The sequence below is a fragment of the Drosophila kikkawai genome, chromosome 2R (assembly GCF_030179895.1).
Source record: "Drosophila kikkawai strain 14028-0561.14 chromosome 2R, DkikHiC1v2, whole genome shotgun sequence".
NCBI classification, from domain to species: Eukaryota; Metazoa; Arthropoda; class Insecta; order Diptera; family Drosophilidae; genus Drosophila; species Drosophila kikkawai.
The window spans coordinates 2,248,667-2,275,159 of record NC_091729.1 but is presented as its reverse complement, the minus strand read 5'-3'; the positions used below and the strand labels follow the sequence as shown (position 1 = coordinate 2,275,159).

The following is a 26,493-nucleotide window of genomic DNA, read 5'->3' as shown; positions in this document are numbered from 1 at the left end:
GTTTAAGAAAAGCCGTCGGCAAAACACAGCCTAAGTGAAGAGCTCAGGAGAGAGACCAAAACGGAACTTGAGGAACAACAACAATAACAACACGTTTGCTGCGGCGGTTGTGTGGATGTGGAGACAAAATCTTGGTTATTTTTGTTATTGTTTGATGGTTATTTAATTCCTGTATGTAAGGCAGAAAATATAAATACGTATGCAATTGTATGAGCATGCAAAATATGTATGGAAAAGTTGTCTTTAATTTGTACAGTGGAAACCCGATAACGGAACTGCTGAGGGCGTGCAAAAAAATATTGAAGGCAGAAAATATATTTTGTACAGTGGAAACCCGAGAACTGGACTGGAGTTGTGAGGGCGTACAAAAAATATTGGAGGCCGAAAATATATTTATATATTGGCATAAGTACAGTAGAGCGTCGAGAAGTGGACTGTATTATTTGAAGTTGAAGGAATTGTGTTCAAGAAAATATCGAGGCGGCGGGAAACACACAGTGACCGAATATACATATGAGAATAAAATCTCGGGTAGGTGGCCGAATTCGGCAACACGAAATATTCACTGTAGAATTTTCACTGCCGCGGCGCTCGACTTGAAACACACTTTCACTTATTTTATTATTATAATTTTTTATATATTGTTCGGCTGAAGGTTGAGGATGTCAATTACCACTCTAAGTAAGTGACCAACCAACTCGCGGAGTAATGCGCGCCGATTTACATTACATGTATGTATGTCAAGACCGTTTTATCCGTTAATGTACGGCCGAGTATTGGGATGTATGTAACATATGTATGTACGGAGAAATGTACAACGGGTCCGAAGAAGTGGAAGAAAAACGGCGATAATTATGCCGTTGCAGAACGAAGTGCAGGCAAATGGAAGTGGGGAAAATTGGCTTTGGAAATGATTTTTAAGTTGTCTAATTGCCGTGGTGTCGGAAAACTCGGACTAGGAGTTGACAAAAATATCGTCTGCAGGTTGAGTGAAATTTAAATTTCGGACAACTGTTGACGACCGGCAATTAGAGACGGGAGGAAACTTTTTACTTATCTTTTCTGCGGCGGCACCACCAAGCTGCTGGAAAAAAAGGATTCCAGGACGATATCCTTATCCGGCTCGAAGGACCATGTTTAGGAGTGGGGTGGCTGGTAAATCCTCCGCAAAGGGATCAATAAAAGTATCCCACGAAGCACAAAAACGCAGAAAAAAGGTCCAGAAATTCGGGGGTCGAAAAATGACATCGGCGGAGTGCCCGTAGCATACATATATTTTCGCATTCAATTTGGAACTAAACTTAGCTTAGCCTAAGGGCCCGCTGCCGGCCGAGAAGCCCAGCTTAACGGCGCGAGAGCGGAAGAGCGGGAGAACCGTGAATTAGAGCGGCGTAGCCGTCCCTAGAGGCGAGCGACGATCGGGAACACGGGAGCGTGCGATCGGGAATACCGAGGAGCGGAGAGCGGGTGAGCGTTGCTAAGCTGGAAGCGCTTGAGCTTTTGGACGCTCGGTGGGCAGAGGGGGAACAGGGGGCCTCCTGGCGTGAACACATTAGAAGTGCCATAAAGTCGTCTTGGTTGCACTTGTAAAACCCCTATGAAGCTGTCAAATATTCTATAAAATCTGTAATTAATGCGGTAGTGTTTTAATACTATTAATTAGGGATGTCAGAAATATATCAAAATATCAATATATCGATATTGTTTCTCTTAAAACAAATATTATCATCGCAATATTTTTTTGGCAAAAATAGGCGATAATTATAGTTTTTTGATATGATATTTCCGATATTTTATGTTTTGTCACTCTTAAGCCAGAAAGTGAAAATGATGGATGTGCATAAAATGAGTTCGGCACAAGATTTCTATACAGTGATAAAATTAACTTCAGCGAAATGCACATTGTGCCTGAAAGTTACTTCAGCGAAATGCACATTGTGCCTGAAAGTTATTAAAACTAGTGAAAACTATAGTAAGTTTTCTATACAGTGATAAAATTAACTTCAGCGAAATGCACATTGTGCCTGAAAGTTATTAAAACTAGTGAAAACTTACTATAGTTTTCACTATAAAATTAACTTCAGCGAAATGCACATTGTGCCTGAAAGTTATTAAAACTAGTGAAAACTTACTATAGTTTTCACTAGTTTTAATAACTTTCAGGCACAATGTGCATTTCGCTGAAGTTAATTTTATCACTGTATAGAAATCTTTACTATCACATTTAAAAAGTAAGCACCAAGATGGACACTCGGTGGAACTCGTGCTTGTATATGCTTAACGCCTTCCTTGCGATAGCTGACGAAGTGGCATTTGTTATTTTAAGTAGGCGAACCTCAGGCAACTTACCAGAAATGATCTCAGTGGAGGAGCTGAATATTTGTCGCGTTTTTTTGGCCATGTTTTCAAACCTTTTAAAGAAGCCACTGATAACGTGAGCGGAGATTCTTACGTGACCGTCAGTTTAGTGATTCCTATGATTTCTATGATTAACACAAAATTAAAAGAAGCTACTATGGTTACCGCTGAGGGCATCCTAACAAAAGATACGCTTCTAGAAATATCAGAAAACCGATTGAGTGGTTTGTTGTCGAATTAAGCGCCTCATCCAAAGTACCAATCTGGTAACTCCATCTGAGGACCGTTTTGGCCAGCATATTATTCTCAACTGGCCACACTTTTGATTTCAGTCTTTCGCGGCGTGGTTTCAAGAGCAGTCGATCATGCGAGCCATTCTTTTGTTCTCCATTTAATATATAATAAACTTATGTATATGTATTAATCCGAAACGGCTAAAGTCTACTTATTTAATCCGGATACTCATGCACCTGCGTTGGGGGGAAAATCCCAACAGTTTGCTGCAGAATAACTTACTGTTGAAAGCTACTATGCTTGATCGTTTCAAAAAAAAAATACTTCGATATGTCTCTTCTCGTGAAAATTGTCTCCGATGAAATCATTAAGCAGATGGTTGAAAATAAACAAACAGAAACACTGCCTTCGTCTGAACTAGAAATAGATAGCTGAGAAGAGGACATGGTCGCATTAAGCATACAGGAAAGTTTTCTATATCTGCACAACAAGACTATAAAACTTCGAAGTCAAGAGTTCCGAAAGAAAGGAAATGCAGCTTTTCTTTAAAATGTCATTTTGTAGTTGCGAGACAAGCCCTATGAAATTCTGGATCTCCCAAATGTCAACTATGCCCATGCTAGCGAAGGTGGCATTAAGTTGCCTGATCACGCCTGGTAGTTCGGTTTCATCTGAAGTGTTTGCTTCTGCTATAAAGTGTGTTGTTTGTGAATCCCGTAGTCGTATGACAGACCAGGATGTAACCGAACGAGTTTTTCTATAATCATTATAAATAGATTTGTATTAAATAAAACCACTCACTGGTCTATACCATATCCTTCATAATGTTTTATTATTGTTCTATACCAAGGATCGTAAATAAGAGTTGCTTGAGAGCAGGTATAATATTTGTTTTTTTAAGTTCGATGATTTCTATTCACTTCTTAAATAATGAACTAGCTGATTAATGAGAACTGCATTAGAGTATCATAGGGCCATTAGGATTAATAACACTTTAGGGTTGTTGGTTTTTAAAAAAAATATCGTATTGATGATATTTGCTGTTAAAAAAATATAACTCGATGATATTAAAAAATATCATAAAAAAATATCGATATATCGATTTTTTTGGTATTTTTTAAAATTAAAATTGATAAAAAATTCTTGTTTCTGAAAATTTGGTTAAATTTTGAGCCTAAAAATCGTTATATTTGATTTCATCAACCATTAACAGCAAATAAGGGCCATTTGAGACATAATAGACTGTTTTTAATTTAAAATGTGAATAGAAATCCTCGAACTTAAAATACAAATATTATACCCGCTCTCAAGCAACTCTTATTTACGATCCTTGGTATAGAAAAATAATAACAACATTTTGAAGGATATGGTATAGACCAGCGATGGGCACGCCGTGGCTCAATTTGCTCACGCTGCTCAAACCGTTATCTTTTTTCGGAGGCGCCAGCATGTCGCACAATTACAGACGCACAAGTGCAGTGCTCGCGATCAGCGAACCGTGAAGATTTACAAAAACAACCACACTGACCTTTGGCGCAGGTAGCGAGCCCATCGCCGCGATCCCGAGTTTGCAACAACAAAACACAAGCGACCCGAACTCGCACATCGTCCCAAAAACAAGAACAATTTTAAAGGGAACTGTGCGGCTAGCGTTGACTTCTGCACTAAAGAAAAAAGTTTGGATTTTTTTTGCAGTCGTTTTTCTTAGGCGGACATAAATGCACGCAAAAATTGCTGAAGATATTGATCTACTCAAAAAGTTTTTGTCAGTGTATTTTCTCGGCTCGCACATTCTGTGTGTCGCGTGGGTGCGACGCACAGTAGCGCCTTTTCTCATTTATGCTGATATGACACAGCCGCATTAATTAGAGACTTCATTAAAGATTTGACAGCGCTATAGCGTTTTACACAAGTGCGAGCAAGACGACTATATGGCGCTCTAATGCATTATTCTAATAGCTACTTCATTGGAGCGATAATCGATAGATCTACATATTATATACTAGATACTCGATAACAAAATACGGGTTTAATGAAGAAAATTGTAATTGAAAAATGTATTAGCCAGCTCATTGACAGTATGGTCTCACAATGAGATATTTATTTTTATATAATTTCGCTGGTTTTTTTAACTGAAAAAATATTAGAAAATTAGGAAAAATAATATGTTTTGCGGTGGCAAGGTTCTTGCGCTGTGAATTTAATTTAAAAATTTTTTTTTGGTAATAATTAAAAAAATTTTAAGCATTATAGGTTAAAAACATAAATTTAAAGGATTCTGCATTTATTTATGCAAGAATACTTCGACGAGGAATTCAGAAATTCATAGTAATACGCCGCGAATGGCGGCCGTTTTTATGTTTACCTTTTACGGACGATGTGACCGTAGTCGTATTACCAAAATAATCCAAGCAAAATTCAAGCCAAATTACACAAAATTACACATATAGTGGTCTCTTTCAAGGTTCTAATGAAGTAGCTAATTAATGAAAACTGCATTAGTGTATCATATGGGCATTAGCGTTGCAAAAATCATATCTTTTGAACCAAATAAGATAATCGAATAATTTAAACGGCATTGGACAGGTAATTGTTGTAAAATATATATATATACTGCATAAAGTACCACGCCCACAAATACGCCTTTTTAAAGGGTATCAAAGTGAAAAAATAATTTTTTTTCAATGAAAACAATTTTTAAACAAACATTTTTATTTAATTTTTTATGTTTATTTTTATGTACTTGCTCAAATAAAAATAATTTGAAAAACAAAAATTTTTTTTTAATTCGAAGTGTAACCGCCACGCGCTACAGTTAGTATATTTCTTGAAATGTATAAAATTGTGTCGGTATTTTGGTATATTTTACCCTGAGTTGTTTTGGTTTTTTGTGTTGCATTTCCGCAGACGCAGCTCGACGCAGCCGATGAAAGTTAATTCTGGTTCAGGAAAGATCCACGTAACTTGTAGACATAGTGTAGTCAGTGGCTTTCATTGGCGTCAGAAGATATAGACTACTTTAGGCAGAAAAAGGTGAAAAAAATGGAAACCTGGCAGGTAGCGATTTACCTGTAGAAGCCCAAATCAAAGTGTCGTTTTTTTAGGTTCTTTAATAGTTTATGAATGTATCTATCATTTAAAGTAAAAACCATGACCATTGGTTTTATGGTTTTTTTGTAATATTACCTGAAAGTCGACCAATTTACACATTTTTTTGTATGATGCAAAAAACGAAACAAAGTTCAACTTTAAATGCTCATAACTTCTACAAAAAAAAATCTTAAAATTGATTTTATTGCAGATTCTGAATCCTTGTTAAATTTCCTGTCGAATAAGTATGGTTATAATCGTTTTTGCGAACATGACTTTTTCGATTTTTGCAACGCTAATTGTTCGAGAGGCGCTACTGTGCGACGGTTCGCAACGCTGGGGGTTGTTGTTGTTTTTTTTTTTGAGCGAGCTGCTGCTCAAACCGTTAGATCTCGTGCCCATCGCTGGTATAGACCATTGAGTGGTTTTATTTAATACAAATCTGTTTTTAATGATTTAAGAAAAACTTGTTCGGTTACATGCTTGTCTGTCATAACAAAAATTAAGTTGTCACATATGTATTAGCTAGGATGTACATAAATTTCTGTGTGTGTGCGTTCTTTCCCGCGAAATTTACAGTGTATGTTTGTTTACACATGTATGTATGCAAGTTTGTGCGTGTTTTTCAGATCTTGCATTTACATCGGAATAAAAATCTTTTGCCGCACTCATTTTATTCGCGTCGTTTTCAATTTCGGGCATAAGAGTGACCAAATATAAAAAAAAAATCGGAAATATCATCTCAAAAAAATATCATTATCGCCTATTTTTGCCCAAAAAATATCGCGATGATAATATTTTTTTTAAGAGAAAAAATATCTATATATTGATATATTTCCGACATCCCTAATGTAGAGATAAGATACCACTTCATTCGTCAGATTGTAAATGACGGTCAGATTGTTTTGAAATATGCTTCTACGGTTTTCCTTCTCAATATAGCGGCCATCGGGTCGATCGGAAAATTAAAAGAAATGATAACTTTTTTGTTTTTCAACTTATTTTAATTTCCGATTCCAAGGACATACAAACTTCGGTGTGCCGAAGTTAGCTTCCTTTTTTATACCCTTGCAGGGTATTATAATTTTATTCAGAAGTTTGCAACGCAGTGAAGGAGACCTTTCCGACCCTATAAAGTATATATATTCTTGATCAGCATCAACAGCCGAGTTGATCTAGCCATGTCTGTCTGTCCGTCCGTCTGTCCGTCCGTCTGCCCGTCTGTCCGTTTCTACGCAAACTAGTCCCTCAGTTTTAAAGCTATCTGAATGAAACTTTGCATTTAGTCTTCTATATACTCTCACTGCTATATATGTCGGAACGGGCAGGATCGGACGACTATATCATATAGCTGCCATACAAATGTTCGATAAATTTTTAGAAAAAAAATGAGAAATGGCCATTTTATAGTATTTCAGATTTTCTGTGTTAATCGGACGACTATATCTCATAGCTGCCATACGAACGATCGGGAAATTAATACGAAAAAAATTATAACTTCGTTGTTTTTCAATGTATTTTCATCTACTCTAAGATATAGGTTTATTTTATTATTTCAGAATTTTGGTATAAATTGTAATGAAACTCTGTTTTGTGTGTGTTTTCAGCATTATAATTTATAATGTAAATATCAAAACCAATCTGCAAGGGTATACAAACTTCGGCATGGCGAAGTTAGCTTCCTTTCTTGTTTTTTCTTATTTTTATATAATTACTATAACAATAAATTCAAATAAATTATAAAAACATACAAAAGAGGCATGCATTTAGTTTTAACAAAATCAAATGACTGTTTTTTTTTATCAATCTGCCATAAGAGATCGAGTAAATGTTATGGCTGAATTAACGTCAATGGAATTAACAAACTAATAATACTCTTATATTTTTACAGACTACAGCATGGTGAACTTTATAAAACCATTGTATCTTGGAACAGAACGAGAGTTTGCTAATTTATACGCAAATCCTATAAAAAACGGTCAGCATAAAGACTCAAGTAAAAAAGATATTACAATTATGAAACAACGATCGTATGTGCTTCACAAAAAACTATCCAAATTTGTTCAGGTAACGCATTTATAGTTCAATCTATTATATACAAATAAGTCGGGTTTTCCTTCCTGATCCTATTGCATTCGTTGGAAAGGTTACGGGCTTCGTGAGTTTTGCAGCAAAGAAAATTCAGGAAAAATTTCAACAGAAAAGCGGGAAAATCATTTTTCGCATACAGCGCCATCTCTGATACATATGGTATCATTCCACTATTCATTGCTCAGTTTATTTCATGTGACAAACCGAAATTCTGTTCAATATAAGTTTCGTTTCATAACATTTCAATTGGAAACCAGCATTTGTCTTTAAGGTGGTAAGTTGAACTGTGTAAATTATGTGGATTTGAGGTTAAATTAACCGCTCTGTCTATAGTCCAAAATGCCCAGAGCACGACGTTCGAACATCGGCAGCCGCTCAAGGCACGCAACCAGCAACAAGTGTACAAGAATTATGCGATGAAAGACAAAATATAGTAAGGGAATATAACCGATTAAGACAACGCGTAAGCACACAAATATCATCATACAATCGTTTGGCTTTCCTATATTATCCCACTGCGAAGTACAGTGATGATGAAAATTTAGATATTGGACATATGACGACTATATGCCCATATTGCATATATTGCATAAAGTTAAAAAAAAAACAGCTGGATTGTGCTGCGCAAGTGGTAAAATCAAACTGAAACCATTACTTAAACCACCACAGTCACTGAAACCATTGTTCGATGGAAGTGATTCAGACTCCAGCCATTTACTTCAAAACATACGCATGACTTCCTTAGGAGCTAATATCATTCGAGAAGGTGGCTTCATGCCGACTTGCAAAAGATACAACAGACATAACCAATCACAATGAATTGCAACACATAAAAACTACATATACACCACACATCACACGATTCTTCAACAAATGATGATGAACAATTACAGATACAACGACTAATATATCATTTGCGTGCTTCAATAGTGCCAACACCGGATGATTTCTGCAAATATATTTTATTTCGTCCATGGTGGATCAGCTGAATGTGCGGTGCAATATTCAGGGAACACAACAGTTAAAGAGACGAATTATTGAACAGTTGCAAGCATTTTATCACGCTAATAATGCTGTAGTTAATATGTTCAACACAGCATTGGAACGAATGTCATAGGATACGCACAAATTTGTTATAAGAGCGGATAGTACCCCAGTAGGTGAACATGTGCGAAGGTTCTTATTCTTCCTTTAAAGTGAACGGACGTAATATTTTCTTCCGAATTTGCCTTAAAAACCACCGGGGTTTTTTAACATTTCATATTTGGTGTTTTTAATAGTTCCTGTTCACTATTCTATTTGTGTTGTTTAATTTAATTTAATTACATTTTAGTTTTGGATGCTGCGGTTGCTTTACATTTTCTTGTATTTTCATTTGTGTCTTCTCCGTTTGTTGTTGTTTGCGCTGTCGCAACAGCTAGAAACGGTTATACTTATTTGCTTGAGCGGCTTTAAAGAGCTGTTATTGACTCAAGATATGCTCTTGGCGCTAGACACTCAATTTAATAGCCTTAAGCTATTAAATAAGGCTCCTGAAAAACCTCAACTGGTGTGTAGCATCTAGGCGGATTCCTCTCAGAGCCCCAGTCCAGTTCCCTTTCCGGATTACCGGCCGAAATTGGTAAGGCGGATAATCAGCCTGCCTTGCCAAAACCCCTTATGGCAATACTACCAACGAGACAGTTAGTTGTTTCGCGCTTCCCCCTGACCAAACATCGGAAGATGTTATAGCTTTTATCCAAAGCAAAATAATAGCCAAAAAAGAAAAAATTAAGGTGGAAAATTTTTAATTTGCTCATGATAGGAACATTTCATCTTTCAAAATAAATGTTCCTGAGGAATTCTTCGACAAACTATGCTCTGCCCAAACCTGGCCAAAGCATGTGACTGTCAAGAATTCGAAGCAAAGAAAGAGAAAAAGTAGACAGTAGGAACTACTTTTCCTAGGCTCGATTTGAGCACTGCGCCTTCTACGTTTGCAATTAATTCCCAAAAAACTAACCAACTTCCGAAGTTGGCTGTGTGTGTGTGTGGGGGGGGGGGGGTGTCCTTATAGCGGTCAACTCCATTCTCACGTCCGAATTAATAACTGTCGAGGAGAGTAATGATGTTGAAGTCCTTTGCGTGAAGGTAGTACCATTTTTATTACATTTCCCATTGTCGAAATGTTCTATTTATTGAAACCATCTTTCCGCTATTCATTTGGTCTCTAAAAGACTTTCGGATAGGAACCACTTAGTTAGTAGTTCTTGGTGATTTTACCATTCCCAGGGGCTATTTGGTCCCTAGATAATTCCACTAATACACATCTTACCACAACACATCACAAAAAATGTAGTTTACCAAAGAGCACTTCAATGAAACGGATAATTTGCCGAAGGTGGCGGAACGGAGTTCGCCGGGCTTATTAGTATTATTATATTTATCGAATTTCAAAATTTATTGACATACCTTCTACCCGGTATTAATAGAGTATTAAATTGTAGCTTTGTTGCAACAGGCAAAGGGAGACCCCAAAAAGCATAAATATTTTTGATCAGCATCACCACCCAAGTCGATTAAGCCATGTTTGTCCCTCCGTCTATCATTCCATGTAAAACTACAGGTATTGAAGACAAAAAGAGCTAGAGCGATCAAACTTGTCGAATTTCGGTTTAAAGTTAAAGAAAAATGACATAGATTAATTAAAGTTGTATGAAGGGCTTTATACCGAGGCAAATTGAGGCTATTATAATTTTTTATTTCGGACGTTTGCGACGCAGTTCAGGAGTCATTTCCAAGTTTATAAGGTATACATATTCTTCATGAGCATTAACAGCCGAGTCGATCAATCCACATCTGTTTTGAAGTTATCTGAATGAAACTTTGTAATTGTATTTTTTCTATTTCTATAGTATACAGGTCGGAACGGGCCGACAGAAAAAGTTGTAGAAAAAATTATAACTTTTCCGTTTTTCAATTAATTTTTATCAACTTCGATACATGACCATAGTATAGAATTTCGCTCTAAATAATTTGAACTTTTCTAATTTTCGCCGTATTTGAAACTATTTAAGGCATGAGCATTTTCTATTATTTAAGGATTTCATTTTTAATATTATGAAAATCGGACGACTTCTGTTCTCAACGGGAAACGGGTTTCATTTTTATATATGTATATAGATATATATTTCCTGAGAAACAGATATTTTACACTGTGAAGACTCACATTTTTCTATATATACATATATATCTTACTGTAAATAGTTTTGGTTTGTATCTATAAATTGGTAAATATTATTTCTCAACTGTGTATTGCCGGCGGCAATAGAGATTCCTCAGACGGTCCCTCGCAGTTGCAGATATAGATCGGGAGCGGGTGATAATATTCGCCGCTCTGTTGCAGGCCGGTTGGCCTAAGACTTCTCGCAGTTGCAGATATAAATCGGGAGCGGGTGATAATATTCGCCGCTCTGTTGTAGGCCGGTTGGCCTAAGGCTTCTCCAAGGTAAGTTACGGCAGATGATCCACAGGGCGCAGGGGACGTGTCCGCTGCGATGGTCACTAGCCGGTTGGCTGATGAATCTCCCAAACAAGTTATGAAGATTACGGTGGATGGGGGACTACCCTTCTTTAACTACTGGCCTAGAGACTCAGAAAGTTTTCAAATGATAAATCTTTAACGACGGTAGTCGGAGCATGATAAATCGAGCAGCAGCTCTTTATTGTATGCATATAAAATCAGAACTGAACTTAAAAGCTAACAAAAGTGAATATCATAGCGGCCACTCCAATGGGTAGTGCTTGCCGGCTATGCATGAGCTTCCGGCCAGACGCTGTGTCAGCAGTTTGGCCGGAGCGAGCTTTCGGGCGGACGGTCATTGCCGTTGCCCGGCTGAGTTAGTTAACTACTCCCCCCTCAGGAACAAGGCCGCCCTCGGCCGACCCTATTTGGGCAATCATCTCTGTTATCTGGGCCGCAGATCTCCTGGCCTGGATGACTCGCCGATAGGTCAAGCCGACGCAGATCAACGCGCAGCATATGGCTCCTGCCACTAGTACTATCTGATGTGAACGATAGTCGTTGATATTCTCCCCGAATCTCTTAATATGCTCCAGGTTACGCTCACTCAAGCGGTGAAGGTAAGGAAGACTGAGGATGTTGTGCTCCATCGTAATATTCAAGGAGGGCGAGCTGGCTACTCCTGGGACCCTTTTCTGGGCGTTGTCGTAGTTGACATAACGGGTTTCATTTACAGTGGCACTCTCGGTGAATGTAATGAGATGCGTGCCTCGTATATGGATGTAGGTGCCATTAACCACACTTATACGTGCCGGACGATCATTTACAATTATGATGCCTTCATCTACGCGAGTGACTGGGTGTAGATCGCTGTGCTGGATGTCACAGTGCGCTATGCCCCCAGCATGGAGCTCTTGTGCGCACGACCTTCTTAGCGCCAGCTGGCAAAACGTGGCCCCAGGTGTTGTGGAGCAATTGTTGACCGTGTGGATTTCTCCGTTGCAATCGGCTATGTTTCTGTCCTCCAGCCTGAGCATTGTGTCACGATGGGACACGGGAAAGATTGTGATTTTAACGCATGACGATTTTATAATAGGGAATTTAATAACAAAATGCAAAAGGTTAACGGATTGTAATATCTTAACGGAAGCAACGGACAATAAGTCTTTGATGGGGGTTTCTGTGAGCTCTTCTATCCATATATCTTCTAGGTCTGCATGATCTAGTATACTGGGGCTAACGATGTTGGCTTTAGCAAGAGCTATTGCTAGTAATAAGTTCTGCAGCTCCATACTAATCATTCTATTTCGGGATAATAGCATCTCATAAAGATGCTCCGAGTCGATTTGGGCTCCCTTGGCCGACCTCAGAATTTGGATGACGGTGTTAGTAATATTATTAATCTGATCTTGTACTTTATTATTTATATTTATCTGCCTATTGTTTGCATTTATTAATTGAACTTCATTAAGTTTAACTTTTTCAAAATCCTCTGCATCTGGCGTTCCCGCCACAACCTTTAATGCTGCCCCTAGGAAATCTAAGCTCCTAGCTACTCTATGATGGATGCTCAACGAATCGAGCAGGTCACGCAGATGAGCTACATCGACACTCAAAAGTTTCTGCATATGTGACTGGGGAAACATGCTGATCATGCCACCCGTCTCTTCCACCACGCGCCTATACTCCGAGAGATTCGCCGAGTGTGTGACGAACGCGAATTCTTCCCAAACTAGAATTCTACCATCAATGATGGGAATATACTTGGCCTGCGAGTAGTCGGTGACGTGCCCCGATGTTAGGGTAAGCAGGACTAACAGGGATATGAATGCGATCCTGTAATATTGGATGTATTGTAGTGTTTGATTAAAACGGGGTAGCCCACCACCAAAGCGTAAAGAATAAATCATAATTATAACCAAAACTTATACCAAGTGGCTAGGTGTAAAGATAGAAAAAATAATAAAAAATTATAAGACGAACGACAATATGGTAATGCATCGCCTACCTAAGGTTGTCCTTGTGGACCACCCTCCCCTTGATGAGGACTTTGGTCCCCATGTCCGCTTCCACCGTTTGCTCTCCGCATAACGGTGAAAGCTTGTTGCCTAGTCTCCTGTTGGATTTAACTAGGACTTTGTCTCCAACCTTAAACACCCTATTTTGCCGGGAAGAGTTTTCCCTGGCTCTAAGCTTGTCTTGGGCCTGCTTTATCTTATCCTGTATTTCGTACTGTGGGTCACTTGATTGTGCTACAACCACATCGGCTGGCCTGTTGTCGATGACCGAATGGATAGATTTGTTGTATCTGGCAGTGGCCAGGAAGATTAGCTCAACGGTGTCGCTAATGCCTTTGTCGATTTTAAGGCATCTGGCAAGCTCTACTAAAATGCTGTGGAAACGTTCCCCTTGTCCGTTTGAGACCCTGTGGAGGGGCGGAGCATTCGAGATGCTAACGCCGAAGTGGTTTTCCAGCATGGTCAAAATAGTGTGCGAGTTCAATGATGGCTCATTGTCGCAATAGATGACTTTAGCTTTGGGGAAAATGTTTAAGAGTTGCAATAGGGCCGGCTTAAGATCCTCTATGGTTCTAGAGGGAATTGGCTGGACCATGGCAAACTTTGAAAATTTGTCAATGCACGTAAGGAAGTATTTCTTATCTGTGAAGAAAATGTCTATATGTAGCATTTCTCCTACCCGCGACGGGACTGGCGTTTCGCCGAGTTCTTGTTTCTTTGGGTGTTTGTCATACTTTGCCTTAGCGCATGTCCTGCAGTTGATGACGATTTCGTTCGCCAACTTAGTCATTTTTGGAAAGTAGTACTCTGAGAGTACTTGCTTAACATTTTCCTGGGCCGATCTGGTGGCTGGGAATTCCCGAACCAATTCATCCTGTATCATCGCTAGCGTGTGCAAATCGCAATGAATGGCGTTTACGCCTTTAGGGACAATAATGTCTGCGAGTTCTTCTAGCAACGACTCCTTGCATACGAAGTTGATGTCGTGCCGTCTCTCGTTTCCGAAGAGTACGAAGCTGCGCTTGGACGGAAAGCGTGCTTCCTCCAGAGTTATCTGGTTTTGAAAGCAATTAAGAGGCTTGTCCGTAGTTTCAATTGTGTGCGTTAGCGACACTTCACTGTGAATAGTGGCGCCACACGAATAAGCTTCTTCCTCCTCCACAACGTTAAGTTGCTGTCTGGAGAGGGCATCTGCGACGAGATTATCTTTGCCGGGCTTGTAAAAAATTTTAGCACCGGACTCGTCGATGCGAGCTTTCCACCTTTTGATTTTTGCGTTCGGATTGGATTCCGACACTGCAAAGGTCAATAGCTGGTGATCAGTAAAGATGTTTATATCTTTGACTGCGTACAAATAGTGGCGCAACTCGGCCAGTGCCCAAACTATGGCTAATAGCTCCCTTTCGTTGGTAGCGTAATTAACTTCTCTGTCCTTAAGGGTCCTCGAGATCATAGTGATAGGTCGTCCCTCTTGGGATAGCACTGCGCCAATGCCGTATGCTGAGGCATCCGTCGTTAGATCGAATGCCTTTTTATAGTCTGGGTATCTGAGGATGACATCCTCGGAAGCCAGAATGTTACGCAATTTTTGAAAAACGAACCGTTGTTGCTCATCAAATTGTACCGGGATGTTCTTGGATTTGTGCCTACTGACACTTCCGTTATCCCCTTTAAGAATGTCAGACACAGGTCTAGCTACTGACGCAAAATCCTTTTAGGAAGCATCGGTAGTAGCTGGCCAAGCCTAAGAACGACCTGACTTCAAATAGGCTCAGGGAATTCCTGAATAGCCTTAATTTTATCCGGGTCAGTAGTGGCACCGTTGTTGGTGACAATAAACCCGAGAAAGCTAACGCTTTTTTTGAAAAATTTAGACTTCTGTGTTGAAACCCTCATATTAGCATCGTGTAGGTTCTTAAGAACCCAATCTACGTGCTGGATGTGGGCGTTTTCGTCTTCTGAAAAAACGATGACGTCATCCACATAAACGTAGCAGAATTTGCCGATCTGCTCTCGCAGAATGTCATCTATTGTTCTCTGGAAGATGCTGGCAGCATTCTTCAATCCAAATGGCAGCCGGCGAAATTCATATTTCCCTCCGTTAACGGAAAAGGAAGTTTTCCGCGGTCGCGCTCTGCTAGTATAATTTGGTGGTAGCCAGACTTTAAGTCTAGCGTAGTGAAGTACCTGGCCTTGCCTAGGTTACTAAGTATCTAGATATGTTCGGCATTGGATAGCGATCGGGTATCGTCCTCTCGTTTAATTTACGAAAGTCCAATACCAACCGCATTTTTCGTTTTCCAGCCTTGTCGGTGCCCTTCTTGTCTACTACCCATATTGGGTTATTGTAGGGGGACTTCGACTTTTGTATGATGCCGTTACTTAGCAGATCTTGAATCTCGTTATTGACGAAATCGGCTGCTCCCATTGGATATGGGTAAAGTTTGGCATAGATGGGCTCCTCATCAACAGTTCTGATGGTGGCTACCACCGACGTGTTGTAAGGTAATGCCTCGTTGGGGTCAGCGAAGGCTTTCTGCCTGTTGCTGAGCATTTTTAGAAAAGCTTTCCTGACCAGAGGTGGTGCGTCAGAGCAGTCCACCTCGGTAAAATTTACCTCAGGGCATGTATGGAAGTCAATTTTTTCTTCTTCAGTGCCCCATTTAAGGTGGCCGGAACAGGTCGAGGCCGATAATAGCATCGAAGGAGGAAAGATCCGGTAAGATAAAGAACGTAGCCTTCAAATTGAAAATGGACATGAAGCATTTTTTTGTGATGGTGGTGACACCATGAATAGAATGAATTTTGAAAGGAGATTCTACTGGGCGGACGCCTTTCAATCCTTCGTACGGTCGGATGAAATTCTTGGCCGCGCCCGTGTCTATGAGGAGCCTCAAATCGATCCCTGCTACTCTTCGTCTGATGACGGGTAGCAGGGATTTTCGCCTAAAAAATTAATCGCATCCGAGTCATACCGCAGATGGCGTCTTCCTCTATTTCTACTGCCGCGCTGGAAGCTGCGGTGGTGTAGGTGTCAGCCGTAGTATCGGCGCTTTGCGCAATGTGGTTTACTCGCTGCCTTTTTGGTGGGCCGGATCGGTCAGACGCGGTCGGCTTCCTATTTTGGTATGCCGGGGCCTGCGATGGCCTAAGCATTTTGGACAGCGACGGGTCAATATCCATGGGTTCGGGCGTATTTCTATGAAGCCTATCACTGTGCGGAGCAGAGTGTACTTGAACTTTGTGTTGTTTGGAATAGTGGGGATTTTTACCGCCACTAGGTTGGGAATTGGCATGAGGGGCGGCTTGATGACGCTCCTGTGCCTTCGGAAATTGCTTTTTCTCTTTATCTTCCTGGCTTTTGGCAAATGATGATGCAAAGGTGTACCTATCATGGTTCGCCTCCACCTCTTGAGCCAATGCAAGTGCTGTTGGCATGTCCTTGGGCATAGCCGCGAAGAGGACTTCAGTGAGACTGCGTCTTAATCCAGAGATAAATACGCGAAGGGCGTCATCCCGGAATTTTTCGCATAAAACTTGTGCAGCCGTGGCTTCGTATGACATGGTCACCTTGTTGGTAAGGAGGGTGAGCTTCCTTTCAACCTCGTCATAATACTGTAGAAGCGAGAGATTCCATTGTCTAAGGGTACCCATCTCCTATGACATGCATTGTCCGCTTGTCACTATACGTGAAGTCGATCTATAATCGCGTCGAAGTTAAGCACTGTGCCAAATGAAGATAGCACGGAATCGGCTGATCCCCTTATTTTTCTCCTAATTATAATGACCGCCTGATAATGGCGTTCCCTCGAATTTCCTAAAAATATAGTATGCTCCTACCACCGCCTGCCGCCAGGAGACGTATGTTTCCTGGGCCCCCGAAAATTCGGGCAGGCATTTGACGGCGTCTAGTGGCTCATTACAAACGGTGTTGTTGGTTAAATCTAAGATTGTGATTTTAACGCATGACGATTTTATAATAGGGAATTTAATAACAAAATGCAAAGGGTTAACGGATTGTAATATCTTAACGGAAGCAACGGACAATAAGTCTTTGATGGGGGTTTCTGTGGGCTCTTCTATCCATATATCTTCTAGGTCTGCATGATCTAGTATACTGGGGCTAACGATGTTGGCTTTAGCAAGAGCTATTGCTAGTAATAAGTTCTGCAGCTCCATACTAATCATTCTATTTCGGGATAATAGCATCTCATAAAGATGCTCCGAGTCGATTTGGGCTCCCTTGGCCGACCTCAGAATTTGGATGACGGTGTTAGTAATATTATTAATCTGATCTTGTACTTTATTATTTATATTTATCTGCCTATTGTTTGCATTTATTAATTGAACTTCATTAAGTTTAACTTTTTCAAAATCCTCTGCATCTGGCGTTCCCGCCACAACCTTTAATGCTGCCCCTAGGAAATCTAAGCTCCTAGCTACTCTATGATGGATGCTCAACGAATCGAGCAGGTCACGCAGATGAGCTACATCGACACTCAAAAGTTTCTGCATATGTGACTGGGGAAACATGCTGATCATGCCACCCGTCTCTTCCACCACGCGCCTATACTCCGAGAGATTCGCCGAGTGTGTGACGAACGCGAATTCTTCCCAAACTAGAATTCTACCATCAATGATGGGAATATACTTGGCCTGCGAGTAGTCGGTGACGTGCCCCGATGTTAGGGTAAGCAGGACTAACAGGGATATGAATGCGAACCTGTAATATTGGATGTATTGTAGTGTTTGATTAAAACGGGGTAGCCCACCACCAAAGCGTAAAGAATAAATCATAATTATAACCAAAACTTATACCAAGCGGATAGGGGTGCAAAAATATAGAAAAAAACTTATGCCAAGTGGCTAGGTGTAAAGATAGAAAAAATAATAAAAAATTATAAGACGAACGACAATATGGTAATGCTTCGCCTACCTAAGGTTGTCCTTGTGGACCACCCTCCCCTTGATGAGGACTTTGGTCCCCATGTCCGCTTCCACCGTTTGCTCTCCGCATAACGGTGAAAGCTTGTTGCCTAGTCTCCTGTTGGATTTAACTAGGACTTTGTCTCCAACCTTAAACACCCTATTTTGCCGGGAAGAGTTTTCCCTGGCTCTAAGCTTGTCTTGGGCCTGCTTTATCTTATCCTGTATTTCGTACTGTGGGTCACTTGATTGTGCTGGCCTCTTGTCGATGACCGAATGGATAGATTTGTTGTATCTGGCAGTGGCCAGGAAGATTAGCTCAACGGTGTCGCTAATGCCTTTGTCGATTTTAAGGCATCTGGCAAGCTCTACTAAAGTGCTGTGGAAACGTTCCACTTTTCCGTTTGAGACCCTGTGGAGGGGCGGAGCATTCGAGATGCTAACGCCGAAGTGGTTTTCCAGCATGGTCAAAATAGTGTGCGAGTTCAATGATGGCTCATTGTCGCAATAGATGACTTTAGCTTTGGGGAAAATGTTCAAGAGTTGCAATAGGGCCGGCTTAAGATCCTCTATGGTTCTAGAGGGAATTGGCTGGACCATGGCAAACTTTGAAAATTTGTCAATGCACGTAAGGAAGTATTTCTTATCTGTGAAGAAAATGTCTATATGTAGCATTTCTCCTACCCGCGACGGGACTGGCGTTTCGCCGAGTTCTTGTTTCTTTGGGTGTTTGTCATACTTTGCCTTAGCGCATGTCCTGCAGTTGATGACGATTTCGTTCGCCAACTTAGTCATTTTTGGAAAGTAGTACTCTGAGAGTACTTGCTTAACATTTTCCTGGGCCGATCTGGTGGCTGGGAATTCCCGAACCAATTCATCCTGTATCATCGCAAGCGTGTGCAAATCGCAATGAATGGCGTTTACGCCTTTAGGGACAATAATGTCTGCGAGTTCTTCCAGCAACGACTCCTTGCATACGAAGTTGATGTCGTGCCGTCTCTCGTTTCCGAAGAGTACGAAGCTGCGCTTGGACGGAAAGCGTGCTTCCTCCAGAGTTATCTGGTTTTGAAAGTTATGTCGACCTAGGTATATTTAGGGTCGAAGAACGCACCTACACGTAAAGGCTCAAGACAAGATTGTTGCATTGAGTCGAGATCAGAGCAGACAGATCTGAAGATGGAGCGAAAGATAGACGTCGAGATCTTGGACCGGATACGAAGCTGGGGAATCCGGTACGATGGGATGACTAATCCACTGGAGTTCATTAAGAAAATAGAGGATTGGGCGACGGGATACGGCATCCAGCACGATCAATTGGTGCAAACGATGCCATTCATTTTGGAAGACGCAGCAATCGACTGGTGGATCTGCATCCCTGTCAAAAAAGACAGTTGGGCAAAGCTGACATCAGAACTAGTTGATTACTTCTTACCACGAAGGTACAAGGAGCAATTGAGGGAGAAAATTGCGCAGCGTAAGCAAGAAGAGTGGGAGTCGGCGAGGGAATACGCAATGAGCTTAAGGCAAATGATGAGATTTGCAGATTTGACGGAGGAGGAAAAATTGGACCGTATCTACGTAAATTGTAAAAGCGAGATAAAGTTGTATACGAGAAGATCGGAATTTAAGACACTTCTCGAATTCCTCAAACTGGCGCAAATAGTCGAGATAATCGAATCGGAATCGGTTTTCGAACAGGCACAGCAAAGACTCATCCCGGAGATCAGCGAGGGATACAAGGAGTGCTGTGGAACTGCGACGATTACACCAGAGCAGACAGGCCAGGAGATTCAAGACCCGTATAACACACTCGGAAGTCGAAAGAGCGAGTTGTATATGCGGTCAAACGATGGGCAAGGAGACACAGAACAACCAGAGGAAGCAGAAAGGGAGGTCGATCAAGACGGTATGGACACGGGAATCATGGACCAATCAAAGGAGGTTGCGATGTGGGCAGAGGAACTGGAGCGAAAAAGACGGCGAGAGCAGGAAAGTTACGGAGTGGAGCAGGAAGGGCAAGACATAAAGGAGCAGATGATGGCAGAAGTAGAGGCAGAGGCAAAACTGCAACGAGCAACCCCAGATAACGATGGCACGGCGATCCAGACAACGGAAAGGGGCAAGAGGAAATGGCAACGGATAAATTCATCAGGAGAACTAAGGTCATACGGCGCGGGACTTGCTCAAGAAGATGAACCGAGAGAAAAGTGGAAGATACAAGGGCTGATGGTACAATCGGAAGGCACCACCGGATCCTGGAGAAGCGTATTCGACAGAGGAAAATGATTACGGTGCGGTATCACACCGCCTCCGAAGCAAGGGGGAGTGTGACGCGCAGACGCGCACAAATATATATATAAAATATAAAATAAGGATGATAATGGATTATACAATAGAAAACTATGAATATGGAATAGATTTGAATTAAATGCGCGCGCGCGCCATGATTAGGCGCAAAGGGTCACACTGGCCCAAATGAGGATCTGGCCACACTCTTAATGGCAAATTTCTCCGGGCGCGTCGGTCACACTCGGCCGCACCGGAGCCCTATATAAGGCGAGCTCCAGCCCTTGGGAGGGATTGAGTTTTCGGCCAGCGATCGGCCAAGTCCTCAACCAGGAGCTAAGGGGAAGCCAGCAGGAAGGAGTTGGTAAGTTGGTAGAGGCCCTAAGGTCTTCTAAGATTGAGAAGTTTGTAGAGGCCCTAAGGTCTTCTTATAGGGCTCCGGTGCGGCCGAGTGTGACCGACGCGCCCGGAGAAATTTGATATTAAGAGTGTGGCCAGATCCTCATTTGGGTAGTGTGACCCTTTGCGCCCGATCATGGCGCGCGCACGTATTTAATTCAAATTTATTCCATATTTCATTTCATAGTTTTCTATTGTATAATCCATTATCATCCTTATTTTATATTTTATATATAGGTATCTTTGTGCGCGTCTGCGCGTCACAACTTCTCCATCTTAGAAGACCTTAGGGCCTCTACAAACTTCTCATATTAAAAGACCTTAGGGCCTCTACAAACTTCTCCATCTTAGAAGACCTTAGGGCCTCTACAAAATTCTAAAGATTGGCAGACCTTAGGGACTCCACAAATCTGCTCGCTAACTGGAAGATCTCAGGGTCTCCGCTAACAAGTTATTCCACTAACTGGCAGACCTGAGGGCCTCCACCAGTTATTCTCACTCTAGGAGATCTGAGGAGCATCTGCGCATCGGCGTTTCACCGACACTGTCGACCCGAGCGGGAAGGATGTACCTGACCCTGAAGTGCGGCGTTCCAGAGCGACTACCTGCGGCAGCAGACTAACCCCAATCTTTTTAACACTTGTAATGTTGGAGGCAATAAACAGATACTTATAGTTACGGCATATTTCTCGGCGTTCTACTCTGGGACCGGGTCGGCCTCTCTTTCAGCAACCACCTCAGACAACAAATAAATTTCTGAGACGAACCCTGGCCATCCTTGAGCCACCGGAATGACCAAACCGTCACAGTGGCGCCCGAACAGATTGAGTGGTTGCAAGAGATAGACCGACAGACCGGTAGAGTTATGTCGACCTAAGTATATTTAGGGTCGAAGAACGCACCTACACGTAAAGGCTCAAGACAAGATTGTTGCATTGAGTCGAGATCAGAGCAGACAGATCTGAAGATGGAGCGAAAGATAGACGTCGAGATCCTGGACCGGATACGAAGCTGGGGAATCCGGTACGATGGGATGACTAATCCACTGGAGTTCATTAAGAAAATGGAGGATTGGGCGACGGGATACGGCATCCAGCACGATCAATTGGTGCAAACGATGCCATTCATTTTGGAAGACGCAGCAATCGACTGGTGGATCTGCTTGCTGTCAAAACAGACAGTAGGGCAAAGCTGACATCAGAGCTAGTTGATTACTTCTTACCACGAAGGTACAAGGAGCAATGGAGGGAGAAAATTGCGCAGCGTAAGCAAGAAGAGTGGGAGTCGGCGAGGGAATACACAATGAGCTTAAGGCAAATGATGAGATTTGCAGATTTGACAGAGGAGGAAAAACTGGACCGTATCTACGTAAATTGTAAAAGCGAGATAAAGTTTTATGCGAGAAGATAGGATTTTAAGACACTTCGCGAATTCCTCAAACTGGCGGAAATAGTCGAGATAATAGAATCGGAATCGGTTTTCGACCAGGCACAGCAAAGACTCACCTTGGAGATCAGCGAGGGATATAAGGAGTGCTGTGGAACTGCGACGATTACACCAGAGCAGACAGGCCAGGAGATTCAAAACCCGTATAACACACTCGGAATTCGAAAGAGCGAGTTGTATATGCGGTCAACCGATGGGCAAGGGGACACAGAACAACCAGAGGAAGCCGAAATGGAGGTCAATCAAGATGGTATGGGCACGGGAATCATGGACCAATCAGAGGAGGTTGCGATATGGGCGGAGGAACAGGAGCGAAAAAGACGGCGAGAGCAGGAAAGTTACGGAGTGGAGCATGAAGGGCAAGACATAAAGGAGCAGATGATGGCAGAAGTAGAGGCAGGGGCAAAACTGCAACGAGCAACCCCAGGCAACGAGGGCACGGCGATACAGACAACGGAAAGGGGCAAGAGGAAATGGCAACGGATAAATTCATCAGGAGAACTAAGGTCATACGGCGCGGGACTTACTCAAGAAGATGAACCGAGAGGCAAATGGAATATACAAGGGCAGATGGTACAATCGGAGGGCACCACCGGATCCTGGAGAAGCGTATTCGACAGAGGAAAATGATTACGGTGCGGTATCACACCGCCTCCGAAGCGAGAGGGGAGTGTGACGCGCAGACGCGCTCAAATATATATATAAAATATAAAATAAGGATGATAATGGATTATACAATAGAAAACTATGAATATGGAATAGATTTGAATTAAATGCGCGCGCGCGCCATGATTAGGCGCAAAGGGTCACACTGGCCCAAATGAGGATCTGGCCACACTCTTAATGGCAAATTTCTCCGGGCGCGTCGGTCACACTCGGCCGCACCGGAGCCCTATATAAGGCGAGCTCCAGCCCTTGGGAGGGATTGAGTTTTCGGTCAGCGATCGGCCAAGTCCTCAACCAGGAGCTAAGGGGAAGCCAGCAGCAAGGAGTCACCCAAGGAGCACGGTTAAGTAAGGTATATTGGTAAGCGGTAACCCATAGTCGGACCCCGACCATATCTTACGTCTATAACTTGTGGAAGACCTTAGGGCCTCTCTGTACGTCTCAATATTGGAAGACCTAAGGGCCTCCCTATAAGTCTCTATATATCTCGGTAGACCTTAGGGCCTCCGTGCACGTCTCAATATTGGAAGACCTAAGGGCCTCCATATAAGTCTCTATATATCTCGGTAGACCTTAGGGCCTTCGTGCACGTCTCAATATTGGAAGACCTAAGGGCCTCCATATAAGTCTATATATCTCGGTAGACCTTAGGGCCTCCGTGCACGTCTCAAACTTAGAAGACCTTAGGGCCTCTAAAAACTTCTCTCTTTTAGAAGACCTTAGGGCCTCTAACCACTTCTCAAACTTAGAAGACCTTAGGGCCTCTACAAACTTCTCAATCTTAGAAGACCTTAGGGCTTCTAACAACTTCTCTCTTTTAGAAGACCTTAGGGCCCCTACCAACTTAGAAGACCTTAGGGCCTCTACAAACTTCTCATCTTAGAAGACCTTAGGGCCTCTACAAACTTCTTATCTTAGAAGACCTTAGGGCCTCTACAAACTTCTAAAGATTGGCAGACCTTAGGGACTCCACAAATCTGCTCACTAACTGGAAGATCTCAGGGTCTCCGCTAACAAGTTATTCCACTAACTGGCAGACCTGAGGGCTTCCACCAGTTATTTTCACTCTAGGAGATCTGAGGAGCATCTGCGCATCGGCGTTTCACCGACACTGTCGACCCGAGCGGGAAGGATGTACCTGACCCTGAAGTGCGGCGTTCCAGAGCGACTACCCGCGGCAGCAGACTAAACCCAATCTTTTTAACACTTGTAATGTTGGAGGCAATAAAGATACTTATAGTTACGGCATATTTCTCGGCGTTCTACTCTGGGACCGGGTCGGCCTCTCTTTCAGCAACCACCTCAGACAACAAATAAATTTCTGAGACGAACCCTGGCCATCCTTGAGCCACCGGAATGACCAAACCGTCACAGGCTTGTCCGTAGTTTCAATTGTGTGCGTTAGCGACACTTCACTGTGAATAGTGGCCGCACACGAATAAGCTTCTTTCTCCTCCACAACGTTAAGTTGCTGTCTGGAGAGGGCATCTGCGACGAGATTATCTTTGCCGGGCTTGTAAAAAATTTTAGCACCGGACTCGTCGATGCGAGCTTTCCACCTTTTGATTTTTGCGTTCGGATTGGATTCCGACACTGCAAAGGTCAATGGCTGGTGATCAGTAAAGATGTTTATATCTTTGACTGCGTACAAATAGTGGCGCAACTCGGCCAGTGCCCAAACTATGGCTAATAGCTCCCTTTCGTTGGTAGCGTAATTAACTTCTCTGTCCTTAAGGGTCCTCGAGATCATAGTGATAGGTCGTCCCTCTTGGGATAGCACTGCGCCAATGCCGTATGCTGAGGCATCCGTCGTTAGATCGAATGCCTTTTTATAGTCTGGGTATCTGAGGATGACATCCTCGGAAGCCAGAATGTTACGCAATTTTTGAAAAACGAACCGTTGTTGCTCATCAAATTGTACCGGGATGTTCTTGGATTTGTGCCTACTGACACTTCCGTTATCCCCTTTAAGAATGTCAGACACAGCTAGCTACTGACGCAAAATCCTTTTAGGAAGCATCGGTAGTAGCTGGCCAAGCCTAAGAACGACCTGACTTCAAATAGGCTCAGGGAATTCCTGAATAGCCTTAATTTTATCCGGGTCAGTAGTGGCACCGTTGTTGGTGACAATAAACCCGAGAAAGCTAACGCTTTTTTTGAAAAATTTAGACTTCTGTGTTGAAACCCTCATGTTAGCATCGTGTAGGTTCTTAAGAACCCAATCTACGTGCTGGATGTGGGCGTTTTCGTCTTCTGAAAAAACGATGACGTCATCCACATAAACGTAGCAGAACTTGCCGATCTGCTCTCGCAGAATGTCATCTATTGTTCTCTGGAAGATGCTGGCAGCATTCTTCAATCCAAATGGCAGCCGGCGAAATTCATATTTCCCTCCGTTAACGGAAAAGGAAGTTTTCCGCGGTCGCGCTCTGCTAGTATAATTTGGTGGTAGCCAGACTTTAAGTCTAGCGTAGTGAAGTACCTGGCCTTGCCTAGGTTACTAAGTATCTAGATATGTTCGGCATTGGATAGCGATCGGGTATCGTCCTCTCGTTTAATTTACGAAAGTCCAATACCAACCGCATTTTTCGTTTTCCAGCCCTTCTTGTCTACTACCCATATTGGGTTATTGTAGGGGGACTTCGACTTTTGTATGATGCCGTTACTTAGCAGATCTTGAATCTCGTTATTGACGAAATCGGCTGCTCCCATTGGATATGGGTAAAGTTTGGCATAGATGGGCTCCTCATCAACAGTTCTGATGGTGGCTACCACCGACGTGTTGTAAGGTAATGCCTCGTTGGGGTCAGCGAAGGCTTTCTGCCTGTTGCTGAGCATTTTTAGAAAAGCTTTCCTGACCAGAGGTGGTGCGTCAGAGCAGTCCACCTCGGTAAAATTTACCTCAGGGCATGTATGGAAGTCAATTTTTTCTTCCTCAGTGCCCCATTTAAGGTGGCCGGAAGCTAGACAAAGCGATGCCCCCGCCTGTTTTAACAGGTCGAGGCCGATAATAGCATCGAAGGAGGAAAGATCCGGTAAGATAAAGAACGTAGCCTTCAAATTGAAAATGGACATGAAGCATTTTTTTGTGATGGTGGTGACACCATGAATAGAATGAATTTTGAAAGGAGATTCTACTGGGCGGACGCCTTTCAATCCTTCGTACGGTCGGATGAAATTCTTGGCCGCGCCCGTGTCTATGAGAAGCCTCAAATCGATCCCTGCTACTCTTCGTCTGATGACGGGTAGCAGGGATTTTCGCCTAAAAAATTAATCGCATTCGAGTCATACCGCAGATGGCGTCTTCCTCTATTTCTACTGCCGCGCTGGAAGCTGCGGTGGTGTAGGTGTCAGCCGTAGTATCGGCGCTTTGCGCAATGTGGTTTACTCGCTGCCTTTTTGGTGGGCCGGATCGGTCAGACGCGGTCGGCTTCCTATTTTGGTATGCCGGGGCCTGCGATTGCCTAAGCATTTTGG

The 26,493-nt window shown here is 42.5% G+C and overlaps 1 protein-coding gene across 21 annotated transcripts in view; it reads left to right on the top strand.

The window, feature by feature from the left end:
• Positions 1–26,493, top strand: part of LOC108081755 (transcriptional regulator ATRX homolog) — a 596,348-nt gene that overhangs the window by 128,396 nt on the left and 441,459 nt on the right. For 14 of the 21 annotated variants that reach the window (XR_011444416.1, XR_011444415.1, XR_011444417.1 and 11 more), the window contains one exon: positions 7,574–7,749. The exons of 6 other annotated variants lie outside the window; for them this stretch is intronic. Coding sequence is in view for 10 of the 15 variants with exons in the window: in XM_070283631.1 (XP_070139732.1) it covers positions 7,574–7,749 (176 nt within the window). In the remaining 5 variants the exon portion in view is untranslated. Of the gene's footprint in view, positions 1–7,573; positions 7,750–7,828; positions 8,048–8,106; positions 8,207–26,493 lie in introns of those variants that run through there. One more of the 21 variants, XR_011444419.1, reaches the window with a different exon arrangement.